Source organism: Pseudozyma flocculosa, assembly GCF_000417875.1.
Source record: "Pseudozyma flocculosa PF-1 unplaced genomic scaffold scaffold00022, whole genome shotgun sequence".
NCBI lineage: Eukaryota > Fungi > Basidiomycota > Ustilaginomycetes > Ustilaginales > Ustilaginaceae > Pseudozyma > Pseudozyma flocculosa.
Genome location: NW_006920890.1, coordinates 574,407 through 589,610, shown reverse-complemented (window position 1 = coordinate 589,610; position 15,204 = coordinate 574,407). Strand labels below are relative to the sequence as shown.

At 64.5% G+C, this 15,204-nt stretch overlaps 4 protein-coding genes across 4 annotated transcripts in view; 1 reads left to right on the top strand and 3 right to left on the bottom strand.

Annotated features, from left to right (window-relative positions):
- Window positions 1-3,694: 3,694 nt before the first annotated feature.
- Window positions 3,695-4,267, bottom strand: PFL1_06910 (uncharacterized protein; the record flags this gene model as incomplete). Its single annotated transcript, XM_007883511.1, has 1 exon — window positions 3,695-4,267. The coding sequence occupies one exon, from the start codon at window positions 4,265-4,267 to the stop codon at window positions 3,695-3,697; it is 573 nt and encodes a 190-aa protein (XP_007881702.1).
- A 1,296-nt stretch (window positions 4,268-5,563) lies between these two features.
- Window positions 5,564-8,605, top strand: PFL1_05971 (uncharacterized protein; the record flags this gene model as incomplete). The annotated part of the gene is made up of 1 exon (XM_007883506.1): window positions 5,564-8,605. The coding sequence occupies one exon, from the start codon at window positions 5,564-5,566 to the stop codon at window positions 8,603-8,605; it is 3,042 nt and encodes a 1,013-aa protein (XP_007881697.1).
- Window positions 8,606-9,987: 1,382 nt separating this feature from the next.
- PFL1_05970 (uncharacterized protein) lies at window positions 9,988-11,913 on the bottom strand (the record flags this gene model as incomplete). Its single annotated transcript, XM_007883505.1, has 2 exons — window positions 9,988-11,306; window positions 11,478-11,913. The coding sequence occupies 2 exons, from the start codon at window positions 11,911-11,913 to the stop codon at window positions 9,988-9,990; spliced, it is 1,755 nt and encodes a 584-aa protein (XP_007881696.1).
- A 2,801-nt stretch (window positions 11,914-14,714) lies between these two features.
- Window positions 14,715-15,204, bottom strand: part of PFL1_05969 (uncharacterized protein) — a gene marked incomplete at both ends in the record, with an annotated part of 1,106 nt that continues 616 nt past the window's right edge. Inside the window, one exon of the mRNA XM_007883504.1 lies at window positions 14,715-15,204. This exon is cut by the window's right edge and continues 434 nt beyond it. Coding sequence (XP_007881695.1) covers window positions 14,715-15,204 — 490 coding nt within the window.

Below are 15,204 nucleotides of genomic sequence, written 5' to 3'. Positions count from 1 at the left end.
CCACCAGAGGGTCAGGGATGTATAGTGACAGCCCTCAGGTGGCAAAAAGTCGACTTTTTGGGCACCTCCCCAGCCACTTCTCACTTGACAACCCATCCCCAAACTTCACACACATGCTCTCCAGAGCGTCCCAAACAACTTTCATTAAGGCACCAAGAAGATCCGGGGTGGTCAAAATCTGGACCTGGTAAGGGTCCCCCCTTTGCTCTGGGGCTAAAAATGCAAATTCTACTTTTTCTCCGCAACCAATGGATGGATCTTTCCCATCTTCTAGGGGCCTTCCAAACTCATAAAAGTACACAACTTTCAATAAGGGACCAAGTCGAAATTCCCAACTTTTTGGCGTTCGACCCCAAAAGCGGACGTTTTTGCGGAGCGTCTATTGGGAAATTGGCAGTCTAAACTGAGTAGGGCTACTATCCAAAAGTTGTTCAGAAATGGCTTTTGAACAACTTTCATCAAGCAGCCCTACCATGTTTTTCCCACAGAACACCTTGTAAGGCCTGCAGGGCATCGACCACGATGCCAAGGGACAGCATCGGCTCCCCCATTGCAAACGCGGTCGGGTGCTCGTTCTTGTACACCTTGCTGTGCTGCGGTGCACCACGCAGACGCTCAAGGAGTGGGATCTTGTACTGTGGATGGCAACGGAAGAGCACGCCAAGCGTCCCAAAGTGGATCCAGCTGCTGAAGTGCTCCAGGTCATCAAAGTCCTTGGCGTAGCTGGCAACGGTGATGTACGCCCCACGCCCAAACTGAGAGAGCAGCGCTGCTGGGCTGACGGTCACTGCAAAGGCATCCACATCAAGCGGAGAGCTGACCGGCAGGTCCAGCTCCATGTCTGGCTCCTCAAGCGGCCGCAGCACAGGAGGGATGTTGTCTGGCACTTGCACGGGCGGCGGTGCATCCTGTTGCACCGGTGAGCGTGAGCCTTGAACCTGTCTCCTGTTCCTTGACGGCGCGGCCGGTATGACGACCACAGGCTGGGATCCCTGTGGGTATGTGGGCGTCGGTGTCCGGCTGCCTGCCGGACTGCCTCCCGTGCTCCTTGCCTGTGCGGCTGGTATGACAACCACAGGCTGGGATCCCCGTAGGTATGTCGGCGTCTCTGGCCCCTCGTTCACTGGACTGCGTGCTGCGGTCCCCCTTGATGGGCTGTTCCCTGCCCTGTCCGTGCGGTGGGGCCCATCGCTTCGGCCACTGCGGATGGGCCCGTCACTGCTGGACCGTCCACCCCTTGACGGCCGAACGCTTGACGGCCTGGCGCTTGGCTGGCCGCTGCTTGCCTGCCCGCCACTGAACTGTCCGCCGTTTGACCGCTGCCTGCTTGACTCCTGCTCCCTTGATGGTCCATCCCTCTGTGCTCCACCGCTTGCTGCTCCCTGGCTTGGCCTGCTGCTGACAGAGGAGCCAGCATCGGGGACCGCATCGCCCAGCGGGCCGGTCAGAGGGGCTGCGGCTGGATCCACCGGGGCCAAGCTGGCTGTCACGGCCATGCTGGCTGTGTGGCCGGCAACAGGGCTTGCCCCTGCCAGGCGTGCGGCCTCTGTGGCGGGCCTGCTTCCACCGCACCTCTTGATCCCCTGGTGCTGCTTGAGTGCAGCAGCACTGAGAACGACCTGGCCGCACCCGCACGCAACCAGACCTCTGGCAGCGGCTGCCTCTGGGCTGACAGGCACACCAGCATGCTGTCGGCGGATGTGTGCAGTGATGTTGCTGCGTGCAATGGCAAACTGGCAGACTGGGCAGGCGACCTGGCTCATGATGGAGGTGACGGCGTGGAGGATGGACCAGGTGGTGCTGCAGCGGGCGCCTGGATGGCTGTGACGGCGATGGTTGGCGTGGACGTGTTGGTGGTGAGGGATGATCAGCGGATGTAGTCCTCTCACAGGCTGTAGTTGGCCGTGTCCTGGCTTGTAGTTGCACGTAGACAGCCTGTAGTTGCCTGTGTCCCCTGTTGTAGTTGCACGTATGTCTTGGACTGTAATGGGCCGTGTCCAGGTGTAGTCGCATGTGTCTCCAAGTTGTAGTCAAAGGGTCCACCAGCTCGGCTAAAAGTCTAAATTTGTATTCCTCTTTGGAATTACCAGGGCCCGCTCAGCGCGTCTGGCAGGCCAGCAACGGCCTGTCAGGGTCCACTCCGGCCAGGAGAGACGAGCAACGCGGCAGCCAAGCGACTTGGGGAGCCTTTTGGAACCCTAACCCTGGACCCCTGCATTTCAAGCCACTGGCCCCTGCATCCCTGCACCTCAAAACCCCTGACCCCTGCATTTCAAACCCTGGACCCTTGCATTTTCCAGCTCACCATCTCACAAGCTGATCTTTGAATTTGTAATTTATTTGAACCCCTGTCTCCTAATTCAGCAGCCTGTCTCTGATTTGTAGTTGCCCATCTTCCTGGCTGTAGTTGCCCTTCTTGCTGGATTGTATTCACCCATCTTCTGAGCTGTAGGCACCCATCTTCCTGTCTGTGATTGCCCATCTTCCTGTCTGTAATTGCCAGTCTTCCTGGTTGCAGCAGCCTGTCTTCTGATTTGTAGTTGCCCATCTTCCTGGCAGTAGTAGTCTGTCTTGCAAGTTTGAATTCAGGAAGGCAACATGTCCCAATCCACATTCTGCCTTGTAGATGGGACCAGGTGCTACAATACAGCCAGGGTCCACCAGACGGCCGATGCAACCCAATCCACATTCAGCCTCATACATGTAAACCTAAGTCCACCAGATGGCCAACGCATCCCAATCCACATTCAGCCTTGTAGATGGACAGGGTTAGGGTCAGGGTTAGGGCTACAATGGGCTGCGCAGACGAACGCTGCTTGGCGCAAGTTCCCCACTGGCTGACGCTTTGATATTGTCAACTTTGGCCGACAAAGACAACCGACTCCGAATTAGTTTAGTGGCTATGACGGCACCTTGTCACTCTGCGCCTCCCTCTTCGCCGAGGGAGTGACCGGTGCAGACCCGGGTTCGATTCCCGGATTTGGAGAGCTTTTCTTTTTCTCATTTCATGTTCGCACCCTTTTTTTGGCGCTGGGTAAGCTTTTTCTCGTTGGTCGGCGGCCGGTCTGCCTCGGTGCTTCGTCGTTTGCTCGCCGTCCTTGGGCGCGACGAGTGGCGCAGGCAAGGACGACGGCGTGTGAGGGGGAGGACTCGGATGGAGCGAGGAATACTGGCAGGGGGGCCGTCCATCGACGCGGCTCGAGGATATACACAGACGGGCTTGGAGCTGCTCTGGCGAATGGGATCGGGCGGCAATGGGCTCTGCAGGGGTCTCGCTCGCTGGTGTGCTGGGGCATCGAGGCGATTGGCGGCGGCAGACGCGGGGCACGCGCCGAGACGGCGTGCCGAGGAACGAATCATGGCTGTGTCGTGACGAGGAACGGGGCAGGCTGCGGCTCGACTGCAGAGAGCGCCGTCGCACTTGAGTTTCGTGAGTCGTGAGCGTGGACCTGGTTCTGCGTGATATCATGTCGTGAGGGTCATATCGTACAGGGTGAAGAAGGCGACAAGAGGTGTACTGGAGCCTGGAGCGTGGTCACTTGAGACGGAGAGCGGAGGGGCGCGGCGAAGAGGGACCGGTGCGAGTGACACGACAAGGAGGGCTCGATGCGAGAGAGTGGGCGGGCAGTGCGCTGCGAGGGTCGACCGAGTTCGATGTGCGCATCGTTGTGCCGGGCGCCGCGTTGCCGCACCATCACTGTGCGTCGGCGCGGATCGACATTGGCTCGACGCTCCACCCGCGGCCGTCGCTGCCGTCCCAGGGGTCGCGGTGGTAGGGAGGGGTGTCGCCGTCGTGCTGGTGTGGGTGCCTGTGCCTCCTGTTTCCCTCTCTGACGGCGGCGTCGGTGATGGCGCCGGTGATGAGGCCGGCGAGGATGTAGATGAGGAAAGCGTAGAGCAGCGCCTTGCAGAACCGGGGCCCGGCTCTGGGGCCGCGTCGCTCCGTCGAGGCGGGTGCGGGGAGCAGGTGGGTGGCGTGGCCGGGTGGCGGTGGTGCGGCTGCTGCGGGGATGATGAGGATGCGCGCGGTGCCCGACGAGGTGTAGGGGTCGTTGCCGTAGGCGTAGCGGGCGTGCGCGGGGTGCGGGCCGGACGGAGACGGGGATGAGGAGGAGGACGAGGATGGGCCGGCAGTGGCGGGGGCGGCGGCGAGGTGGCCTCCGCCTGCGCCCTGTTGGAGGGCGGTCTCGTACGAGGGGACGGGATCGTCGATGGCGGACTCGTCGGTCGACGAGGAGGGCTGCTTCTTGTTGGACTTGGAAGGCATGGCGAGCGATGGGAGCAAAGGTGCGGACAGATGGGAGGCGGTACGGCGAGCGGGTGGCGTGAGTGGTGAGGTGAAGGGGTGACGGTCAAAGTGGGACAAGCGACAGAGGGAGCCGCCCGAGCGAGGGGCCAACGCCGCGCCGCCCTGGCCGAGTGTGGAGGCGTGCGGGTCCGCGGCGGTGTGCGTGGCTGTGCGCGAGGGCCACGCCGCCGAGGGTGGCTTGTTGGCTGGCTCGGATGCGTCGGCCCCGGATCCGTCCTTTGGCCTGCACTTTGGCAGCGCCGCGAGCAACGCCCACCGCCGCCTTGGCCCATGGTGGTCGCCATCCCCTCTGCTAGGCCACGCTCGACGTCGGCCAGCGACACACACACACACGAGAGGATCGGTATCACGTCACAAGATGGCATATCATTCACAACGAGCAGGCATCGCTACCGACGAGGGGAGCAACCGCGGACGACGACTCCAACGGGCAAGAAGATGAGACGACGGCGGAAATGTCTGGGGAAAGCGAAACCCGAGCACGGCCATGCTGGCGACCGGCGAGCATTATAGATCCCCGTTTGATGGTGGCGCCCCTTCATGGCCCGTTGCCCACGGCCGCCGTGGACTCGCAAAAATCCCGAGGCGGCCGGCCCACAAGGGGCAGCGAGAGCAGGGGCCTTGGTAATGGTGCGCCGTGAGTTTTGTGTTTCTATTAGGTGAGGAAAGGGACGAAGTCGACCAGGCTGAGCGACGCTTCTTATACCCACCCATCGGTCCACCCGTCCACCCGTCCACCCACTCGGCGAGGGCGAAAAGGAGAAAAAGAAAAACCGTCGAGTGGGCGCTCTCCCGCAGTCAGGTCTGGCATCGGGGCAGGGTCGCCACTCTGCTGCTGATCGGGCGAGATGGAGGTAGGGCGCGGGGCAGACCCTTTGGCCGTCGCCCAGGAGGCTAGGTCGGGCTGTGGTGCGTCTGCGTGGGCCCTGCAGGAGGCCTCAGCTGCGAGGAGCGACGGGGCGCGCAGACCAACACCTGCCGCCGCCAACTGACCTCTGGCACTCCGCCTCGGCGACCACGCTCCTACTTCGCCTCCGACCACCATCACAACACCACCGTACTCGCCACATTGGCGCTGCAGTACACCTTCACCTGCGCCGACCAACTCTGCCCACTCGCTGCTGCTGCTGCTGCCGCTGCTGCAAGCGTACGCCCTGCCACCAACATGCCCATCTGATCGACACGACCCGGCTTGCCACCCCCTTCCGTTTCCGTCCGTCCCTTGCCCGCAACACCCCTCGCGGTCGCGACACCATGCCGCTAAAAGCGCCCTCGACACCGACAAAGGAGCCACCGACAGCCGCCGCCTACACGCCACGAAAGACGTGGCAGAGACCGGGCGCAGCAGCGGCAGCGGCAGCCAAGTCGGCGGCCACGACGGCAGCGTCTCCAGCAGCTGCCAGCACGAAGATGGCTGCGGCACCCAAGTCCACCCCGACAAGGGCGGCTGCGGCGGCTGCAAAGGCCAAAGCTGGCTCCACAGACACCGCCGCCTCGACGCCATCCGCCGCGACCCCTGCGGCCAAAGCTCCAGCAAGGACTCGAGCGAGAAAGGCGGCGGAAGGCGAACCCGCACCCGAAGCCGCGGCCAACGAGGACGGCGCCGACAACGGCCGAGACGAGATCGATCTCTTGCCACCCGCACCCACGTCCGCCCGCGCCACACCCTCCACGACGACATCAGCTGCTGCCAACGGCAAGGCCAAGGGAAAGGCCAAAGCCAAGGCCGCAGAGGCCGAGGCGGCGGTCGACAACGCACACGGGCCTTCGACGCCTACCGCCGCTGCCACACCGGCCACGTCCTCCACGTCCAAGGCTGCTGCTGCCAAGTCGACCGCCAGCGCAACCAAGAAGCCGGCCGCCAAGGCAGCAGCCACAAAGACGGCGGCCAAGCCCAGGGCCAAAGCGACCGCCGCCGCCAAACCTGCACCCGCATCGGCAGCAGCAACGTCATCGGCCGCCGCATCCTCCTCGACCGCCGCTGCGGCCGCCGCCGACGACACGCCCATCGCCACGTCCATCACCGGCACAAACCCGCAGGTCGTCATCCCGCCGAAAAAGCGAGGCCGGCCGCGAAAGTACGCCCCGGGCGAGATCCCGCCGTGGAAGCAGCCCAAGAACTTCAACCCGGACGGCACGCCACGCGGGCGAGGACGACCGCGGAAGCCAAAGCCCATCGTCACCACGCCGCCGCGCAGAGGCAGGCCGCCAAAGAACCGCGATGGCGCCGCGCCTCCCAAGCCAAAGGCGCCGAAGCGGGAGAAGCCCAAGATCGAGGAGGAAGACGATGCCGAGAGCGCGCTCTACGCGGCCGCCCTCGATACCGACCTGCTCAGCTCGTACCTCGGCGAGGGCGTGGAGTATGTAGGCGAGCGGCAGTCGCCGGCCAAGAAGCAAAAGACCGGCATCAAGGTCGAGGATGCAGGCATGACGGATGCGACCGAGGCGGCTTCTTCGGCAGCATTCGACGCTGCCATTGCAGGGCCAGGCTCGGCAGCGCAGCAAACACCGGCAGCATCATCGACTCCGGCTCCTGACGCGACAGCTGAGGCGGGGGCAGCGGCAGCGGCAGCGACAGCGACAGCGATAGCGGCGACGCAGCTGGCCTCATCAAGCGCACCGGCGGCCAACACGGCCAATCGGGCCACCGCCCTCGACAGCAAGAGCGCACCATCTGCCGCAGCTTCGCCGTCGACCTCCATGCACCGTACGGCCGCATCGACTTCCGCCTCGGCAGCGATCGACATCCACGGCGGCCACGGCGGTCAAGGCTCGAAGCTGCTGCGACCGACGACATCCGACGCCTACTTTGTCAACAACTCGTCGCGCAAGGGCCGCAGCTCGCTGTCGGCGTCCAAGACTTTGATCTCTTCCATCCTGCCGCCCTTGGAGCCGTCGAGGCTGGAGGCGGCCTGCGCCCGCATGACGGGGCCGGGCAGCATCGCGGATCGGGCGGTACGCGCATACCGCAAGAGCATGGTGCCGGTCTACGAGGCACAGCTCAAGGTCGGCTACTCGATCGTGTTCCACGGCGTGGGGTCCAAGCTGCCGGTGCTGCTCGACTTTATGAAGCGCAAGGGCGACGAGGGCGACGGCGTCGGCGTGGTGGTGCAGGGCAGCATGCGAGGGCTGCGGGTCGAGGACATCCTATCGGAGATCGAACGGGCGACGGGCATCGGCTCGGCCAAGGATGGCAGGCAGCCCGTCCCGGTCCCTGCTATGGCGCCACCCCTGCGCTCAAGGGATGCAGACTGCGTCAACGGCGACGGCTCTGAGGGTGATGATGCAGCCGGCAGCGGCCGGAACGCCAAGGTTCGCACGACAGCTTCGACCCATTTGGCCTCCTCGGCGCTCATCTCTCGGGCGCAGCGTATCGCCTCGTTCTTCCAAGGCCCGCCTCCGAGACCGGATGTCGATGAGAGCGAGGGGGATGGTGCTGCGGCGATGGACATTGATGGCGACTTGGTTGACGGCAGCGAGGACGAGGATGCGGACGCCGACCTGCTGCCGCCTCGACTCTACCTGCTGCTGCTTTCCTTTGACGCACCGGCGTTGCAGGCGGCGCGATTCCGGCCCATCCTCGAGACGTTTGCGGCGGCAGACCGCATCCACGTCATGGCCTGTGTCGAGCACATCAACGCGGCGCTCATCGGCGGCCTCTCGTCGTCATCCATGCCATCGACCTGCGCGCCCGTGCAGGCCGGAGAGGTCGTCGACGGCGGCGAGAGCATCTCTGGCTCGAGAGCGCGCTGGATCTGGCAGAACCTCAGCACCTTTGTGCCGCCGCTGGACGAGATGCTGCTGGCACGGACCGGCACCCGCGGCGGCGGTGTGACCGCAGGCGGGCTGATGATCCCGCTACCGCCGGCACTCGACCTCAACGGCGGACTCGGCTACGTTGCCGGTGCCGTCAGCTCGCGGCACCACGGATCGGCTGCGGGACACCACGAGGGCGACGCCGATGCCGCTTCCCAGCCGGCCCGACAGGTGACCGAAAAGGCGGCGCTGCACATCCTCAAGTCTGTCACGGTCAAGGCGAGGGCGCTCTTCACCCTGATTGCGAAAAAGTCGAGCGCCGGCGGCGAGGGCGGCGACGGAGAGGCGGAAGGGCTCGACTATGCCGCCCTGGTGGACTTGGCGCGGCGCAACTTCCTGGCATCGACCGAGAGCGACCTCGCGGCGCTGCTCGTCGAGTTTAGAGACCATGGGCTGGTGCTGAGGACGGGCGGCAAGGTCAGGGTCATGATGAGCGGCGACGAGATGAAGCGGGTCCTCGAGGGCATCAAGCGGATCTGAGGCGTCGCCGCGTCGTGCGGACAAGGAACGGACGAGGAGTAGACGAGGTCGGGTGGTCGACCGAGCTGGATCGTTTAGCCATCGAATCCCATCAAACGAGCGGCGAGCCACACCGTTGCAGCATAGCACGGCTACAGCACGCACGACACACCATCTTCTCGCGGCTCCTCTCTGTGCAGCTTCCTCTGACGAGGAAGCGGGGCGAGGAAGAGCGGACCTCGATCTTCGCCCGTCATGTGGCGATCGCTTTGTCTTGCTTGGCCAGTGTCGAGGGACGCAGCAGAGCATTGGGAAGATGCCCACGAGCGCGCTCGCGCGACGGCCGAGCACGATACGGCTGCGCGCCCCTGCTCCTGCTCGTCGATCGAGCAAGCTGGCTGTGTTTCGCTGCTCAGGCCGAGCTAGCCGGCGCTAGCCGGTAGGCACATCGGACGAGGGGGGCTCCATCTGTCACAGCGTCCCGCCTGGGCCTGCCGATGCGAGCAGCAAGCAGCCGGTCCTGCCGCGGACACCTGCTCCTGGCTTCCTTCTCCGAACCTCGACGGCGCCATACCCGTGTTTCATCAATTGGCGCAATGTCGAGCACAGCTTTAGCCCGCTCTACAAGTCGAACGTCGTGTGCGCGGCGGGAAAGATATTTCCGCCGACAGCAAGGTGCCCGGTGACCAGTCATGACTGGGCGAGATGGGGGGCGGTACTCGGCGAGAGAGGCCACACACAGGACGTCGGACCCGGACACAGCGGCGGATCCAAGCGCTAGGCCTAACTCGACGCGTTGGCTTGCCCCCCACCCCTGCCGAAGTGGGCTGGCTCCATCGGCCCCGTCATTCGCCTGCCGGACGGAGGGACAGGAGCAGACGCCCTGCCAAGAAGGGAGAAGAGCAGCCGTGGGGAAGCGAGCGGGCGGATGCCCCCGAACCAGGACCGGGCAGGGACGACGAGGACGCGTCAAGAGATCTATAAAAGGTTTGTCAGTCGCGCGCTCTCTCTGCTGATCGTCTCGGTCCTGATTCTCAACCAAATCACTCTTCACGCAAGCCACGTCAGTATATGGGCGGCATGAAATCGATTTTGTCCGGCTGGGCGTGCATCAAAGGGTCGTAATCGACGCCGTTCCCGTCCGCCGGTTTGATTCTTTCGTGTGGCTGTGGTCGTATAGTGTTACAAGGGGGATCCTTTTGCCATCGGCCCTGAAGGCGGAAAGAGGAAACGTGGTGCGTGTGCGTGAAAAAGGAGACGAGAGAGCAGGATGATCGCGAGATAGCAGAGAGACTGGAAAGCAGAAGCATCGAGGCAGAGGCAAGAAGAAAGAAGACGTTGGCCCAAGGCTTCGAAGAGCGGGGCGGGGGCACGCGCGCCGGCGTGCCGTGCCGTGCCGTCGTCTACTTGTGGAAGATGCGCTTCGACTGGCGCATGGCCCAGCGGTCCATGGCGTCGCCCCAGAAGTAAAAGGGCAGGCCGACGAGGAAGCTGGCGCCGAGGATGGCGGCGAGGACGCCGTAGGCCCACTCGTTGCTGTGGGACATGACCATGGGCAGGGTGCCCTGGGTGATGCCGTACGAGATGATGTTTTTGGCGCCGATGACGAGGAGGAGGGCGGCGCCTGGGTTGTCGGGGTAGGCGATGGTGGCGTAGGCCGACGTGATGATGAGCATGCTGGTGAAGGAGAACTGGTTGAGCGCCCAGGCCATGACGGGTCCGCCCCAGGTGGCGTTGCCGGAGGCGGTGAAGGCGTAGAGGAGGAGCGAGGCGAAGGCGACGACGCCCGGGAAGATGGAGACGACGAGGTAGTGGCCCGGTCGCAGCACGCCGTGGTTGCGGCGCGTCATGGCCATGAGGATCTTGTCGCCAAAGAAGCCGGCGTAGGCGGATCCCAGCGCGGCGCCGATCATGGCACCGATGGCGATCAGGCCAATGTTCTGGGCAGGCCAGCCGTAGGCGAGGAGCGCGGTCGAGTAGGTGAGCGACACGGCGATCGAGGTGCCGAGCACGACCGTGACCAGCAGCGTGACGTAGAGGATCGTGGGGCAGAAGAGGGCCATGAGGACGTCGTAGAGGGTGCGGCCGGCGATGCGGAGCGCCGGGCGCTGCACGCCCGACCACGGCTTGAGGCGCTGCGCCCAGGTAAAGGGGCGGTGCTCGACCTCGCTCGTCGCCTCGATGGCCTCGACGGTGTCGGCGTTGTAGCGCGGGTCGACGACGATGGTCTTGTCGGCGAAAGCCTGCTCGAGCTGCTCGCGCGTCATGGCGTGGTTGACACCGAAGCGGTCGACGACGTACCACACGCCGTCCTTTTGCTGCGGCGGCCGGTTGAAGCCCGTCTCGGCGAGGAAGAGGAAGCTCATGATGATACCAGCCCCCGCCGCGGCAGCATAAACCACGTAAAAGGCCCTGAAGCCCAATGCCTCGACCTCGTAGGATCCGGCCAGGTTGAGTCCGGAGGAGAAGACGTTCTGCGATGCCCAGTAGATGGCGAAGATGCGGCTGCGTTCGTGGACGAACGAGATTTCCGTGATCATGAGGGGCAGCAAAGACTCCGAGATGCCCGAAGCGAGGCCCTGAACGATACGAGTGGCGAGGTGGACCTCAAACGATTGGCTGGCAGCGGAGCCAATGCAGCCGGCCATGAGGACGGCGGCCGAGACGAGGACGACGGGGCGACGACCAAAGACCATCGAGGCGGGGATGACGATGAGGTTGCCTGCGGGTGGACGGACGCGTCGAGATCGAACGGGGTCGAGGGATCGGGAAAGGGAAGGGGAACGAGCAAGGTGCGACGCGGGACATCGGCGTCAGTACCGCGGCGGTGTGGCAGATGGCAGCTGAGCCGAGCCGGGCCGAGCCATCAAGAAAAGACGGCACTGCTACTCACCGACGCCAATCATGACCGAGGGGAGCGTGCTGAGCAGCGTGACCTCGGCGGGGCCCTTTTCGTGGTACATCTGGTAGAATGTGCCCATGATGGGGCCGAGGCCTCCGGCGAGGGCGAGGGAGAAGATCGAGAGCCAGCAGCACGAGACGACGATGCCGAGCTTGGTCCACTTGCCAAAGTTGAGCGGGTCGCGCGGGTCGTTGCTGGCGAGGGGCCAGCGCTGGGTGTGGCCGTCCTTGTCGACGAGGCGGACGGTGTTGTCGGTGATGTTCTTGTCGTCGCCGCTGGCGGGGACGTGGGCGTGGTGGTGGTTGAGGCGGTGCGAGACGGCGGGAACGGTGGCGTCAATGACTGACGTCTTTTCCTCGTCAGTGTGCGACGTCGTCCGGTCGATGCGCGACGACGTCTTGGAGAGCTTTTGGTCGTCGTCGGACATGGTGGCGAGGTCAGGCGGTGGTGGTGCCGGTAATGGCGGGCGAATGGACGAAGGGTAGGCGGCGCAGGGCGGCGGCGGTGGCTTTGTGAGCGAGTGTCAAGTCAAAGGCCGCGGAGACGCCAATAGAGAATGGCAAAGGGAGAGAGGGGAAGACCAGGTGGCGGCGAGAAGGAGGCCGTCGAGTGCGGGGTGACCAAAGAAAGGCGGGGTATGTATGGGGGGGAGGGGCGCTACTGTTGCTTTGCTCTGCTGTCTGGATGGAGAACGACGAGGGCAATGGGTGGCGAGGATGACTGGAGTCTTATAGGGTGGACGAGCCGAGGGCGCGGATTGGACGGCCGTCGCTGCGGGGAAGTGAGCGAGGGCCGGGCCCAAGGGGGGACCAGGATTGACGAAGGGTCGGCTCCACAGACGAGCGGCAGGATACTGTACAAACAGCACGATACGGCACGGTGTGTACAATGGCGAGGGGCAAGCAGATGGATCTGGCAAGAGGCCGGGGAAGGGGCAGACGAGTGCCATGCGAGCGAGCGAGAAAGCGAAGTTGGGTGCGATGCAGGAGGGGTGGGCTGCCTACCTTCTGTACTTGGCTGCAGGTGTGCCGACCGGGACGGGGAGCATGGAGGGATGGTACCGGGAGCGATACCCCAGTGTGGGGCACCGGATAGGTTGTTGCCTGGGCGGGAACAGGGGCGATGGGGAGGAGGAGGAGGAGGAGGAGGAGGAAGGGAGGAAGGCGAGGATAGGACTAGGGGCGAGCGACAAAGTGCCACGCTCGCGAACCGCCGCCTGCGCCACGCCATGCGCTGATCCTGTGGGTCGTAGGTCGAAGAAAGAGGATGCGGTACCGTGGCAAAAGTGGGGAAAGGCGCGGGGAAAGACAGGATGATTTGGCAAAACTGGGGGGCCCACAGCAGCGACGGCGGAGGCGGAGGCGGAGGCGGCAACGCGGCGCAATCAGACGAGGCAGGCAGGCAGGCAGGCGGACCAATCAAGGTCGTGTCAATAGAATTGGCCGGCAGTGGGCAGAGGGGCCAAAGGCTACAGGGTACCATCGGCTACGGCTGGATTAACGGTGGATCAGGCTGCACAACCCGGCATCACGAGCCAAGGCCACAGCCGTCGACGCCGGTTTGGTCGGGCAAACGGGCGCGGGGGGCGTCTTTCTGTCGGTGGTGAGATTTGGCCGCAGAAGTGTCGTGCTGCCGCCCAAGACCGGACGGTGCGTTAGCCTTTGATCTCTGCTTCGGGTCGGGGTTGGATAGGGGAAGCGGGCAGCAGGTGTCTGAGCTTGCCCGCCTGCTGGCCTGCCTGCCTGCCTGCCTGCTTCTTCGACTTGGGCCTTGCCATGTGCGCCGAGGCACGCGGGCGGGCGATGGAATGACTAGCCGAACCGAGCCGGACCGAACCGACCTCTGCCGCCACCCGGACCGACGCAGCGGGTCGGCGGTCAGCTTTTCCCGCCCCTTGCCCCTTCGCCCTTTTCCCTCCGGTTGGCCGTTTGGTAGACGTCGTGAACAAGAATCTCTCCGCGTGTTGCTCTGCCTTGAGTCGAGCGAGAGGCAGGCAGATCGACATCCAGATGCGTCGTCTGACGATCGAGCCCGATCCGTCCGTCCAGCCAAGTCCGCCAGCCAAGCCCGTCGGCCAAGCCAGCAAAGCCAGGACGCGCAGAGGTGGGGAGCCGACTTCCCCACTCCCCTACCGGCTCATGTGGGCCGTCCAGCCTGCAGCCACCAAGACCCGCGTCCCAACAACAACACCACGGCCCGGATTCCATTCGACGGGGTGGCATGCCAAGCAAATCGCCTCACGGGTCGGCGTCTCATCACGACTCTCTCCCAGGGAAACCCAAGGACTGTCCAGGCTCCGCCCCGTGCCGTGCCTTGATTGCCGTACCGATCCGCACCGTGCCGAGCCGTCATGGCGGTCCATAGACGCGTGCGAGGGCGAGGTCGAGGTCGAAACATGGCAGCCGCACGAGATGGAGCGACAGCCTTGGCGGTAGCGGGTGGCAGGCCGCAATCAACTTGTGCTGAGCATCCCTTTGACGCATCTCGGTGCCGTTTAAACCTCGCCCCCGCTACCCGGAGCCGGAATATTGCAATGGCTGCTGTGGCGTCGTCTTCCGTCCCGTACCGTCTCGGAGGCGTGCTTGAGCAAGCTGACCGCCGAGCAGTCCCGCGGGGAAGTCGGGTCGAAATTGCGGGGGGAATTGCTGTGGATATGGCCTGCCCTGCCTCGCCCTGGTCTGGTCGGGTGCGGCCCGGTCAGGAGACCCTCTCTTGGCGCTGTCAATGCATCGCCCTGTGTCGTCTGTCTTGGCCCAAGCCGGAGCCATCTGGGGCGGTATGGAGCGGTATCTTTGCATTCTCAAGAAGGAGAACAACGATTCGACGGCAGAAGCGGAACGGGTACCTAGGACCTGACAGGTAGACGAGCTAGGGAGCAACTCGGAGCGACACTAGGCCAGCACGGCTGCCGCCGCCTTGTCCGAGGCGGCCTGCTCGCCCTCGGTGTCGAGCAGCGTCTTGTCCTCGTGCAACCTCCTCTCTTCGGCCTTTTTGCGCAGCCAGGACTCGACGCCGTCGTACTGGCAATTGTAGTCCATGAATTCGCGCGGGTTGAGCGTCACCTTGCCCGCCTGGGCGCCCGGCCGCGCCTGCTGGCGGCTGTAGGCCTGGATGAGCGAGGCGCGCTCGTGCCTCGCCGCAAAGAGCTGCGCCAGCCGGTCGTCGAGCTCCTCGGCGGTCGTCGATGCGTCGACGCCGCGCAGCAGGTGCTGGAGCGCCTCGGCGTCCTCAAACGACTGGCTGGCGCCCTGGCCCTGGGTCGGCAGCATGGCGTGCGCCGCATCGCCAATCAGCGTGGCGCGCTGGCGGTGCCACCGCTCCAGCGGCTCCGTGTCGCGCAGCTGCCAGATGCTCAGGTCGACCGACTTGGCAATAATGGCGCGCACCCACGCCGGGAAGTCGGCAAACGACTTGGTAAAGCCCTCGATCGACGCCGACGTGTTCCAAGAGCCATCGTCCTGCTGCGGCGCATGGCTGTCGGGCACCAGGCCCACGACGCCCAGCACGGTGCTGCTTCGCGACGGGCCCATGACCATGCGGCAGTCTCGCCCCACGACCATGAGCGTCTGGTCGTCGCCCAGCCTCACGCCCTCGGGCAGGCCCGTAATGTGCTGCAGCTCGGCCGTGGGGATCAGGGTGCGGTAGGCCGAGAGGCCCGTCGACTGCGCATCCTCGTCGCGCCCGAGGACGGCGCTGCGCACCACGGACCGGATGCCGT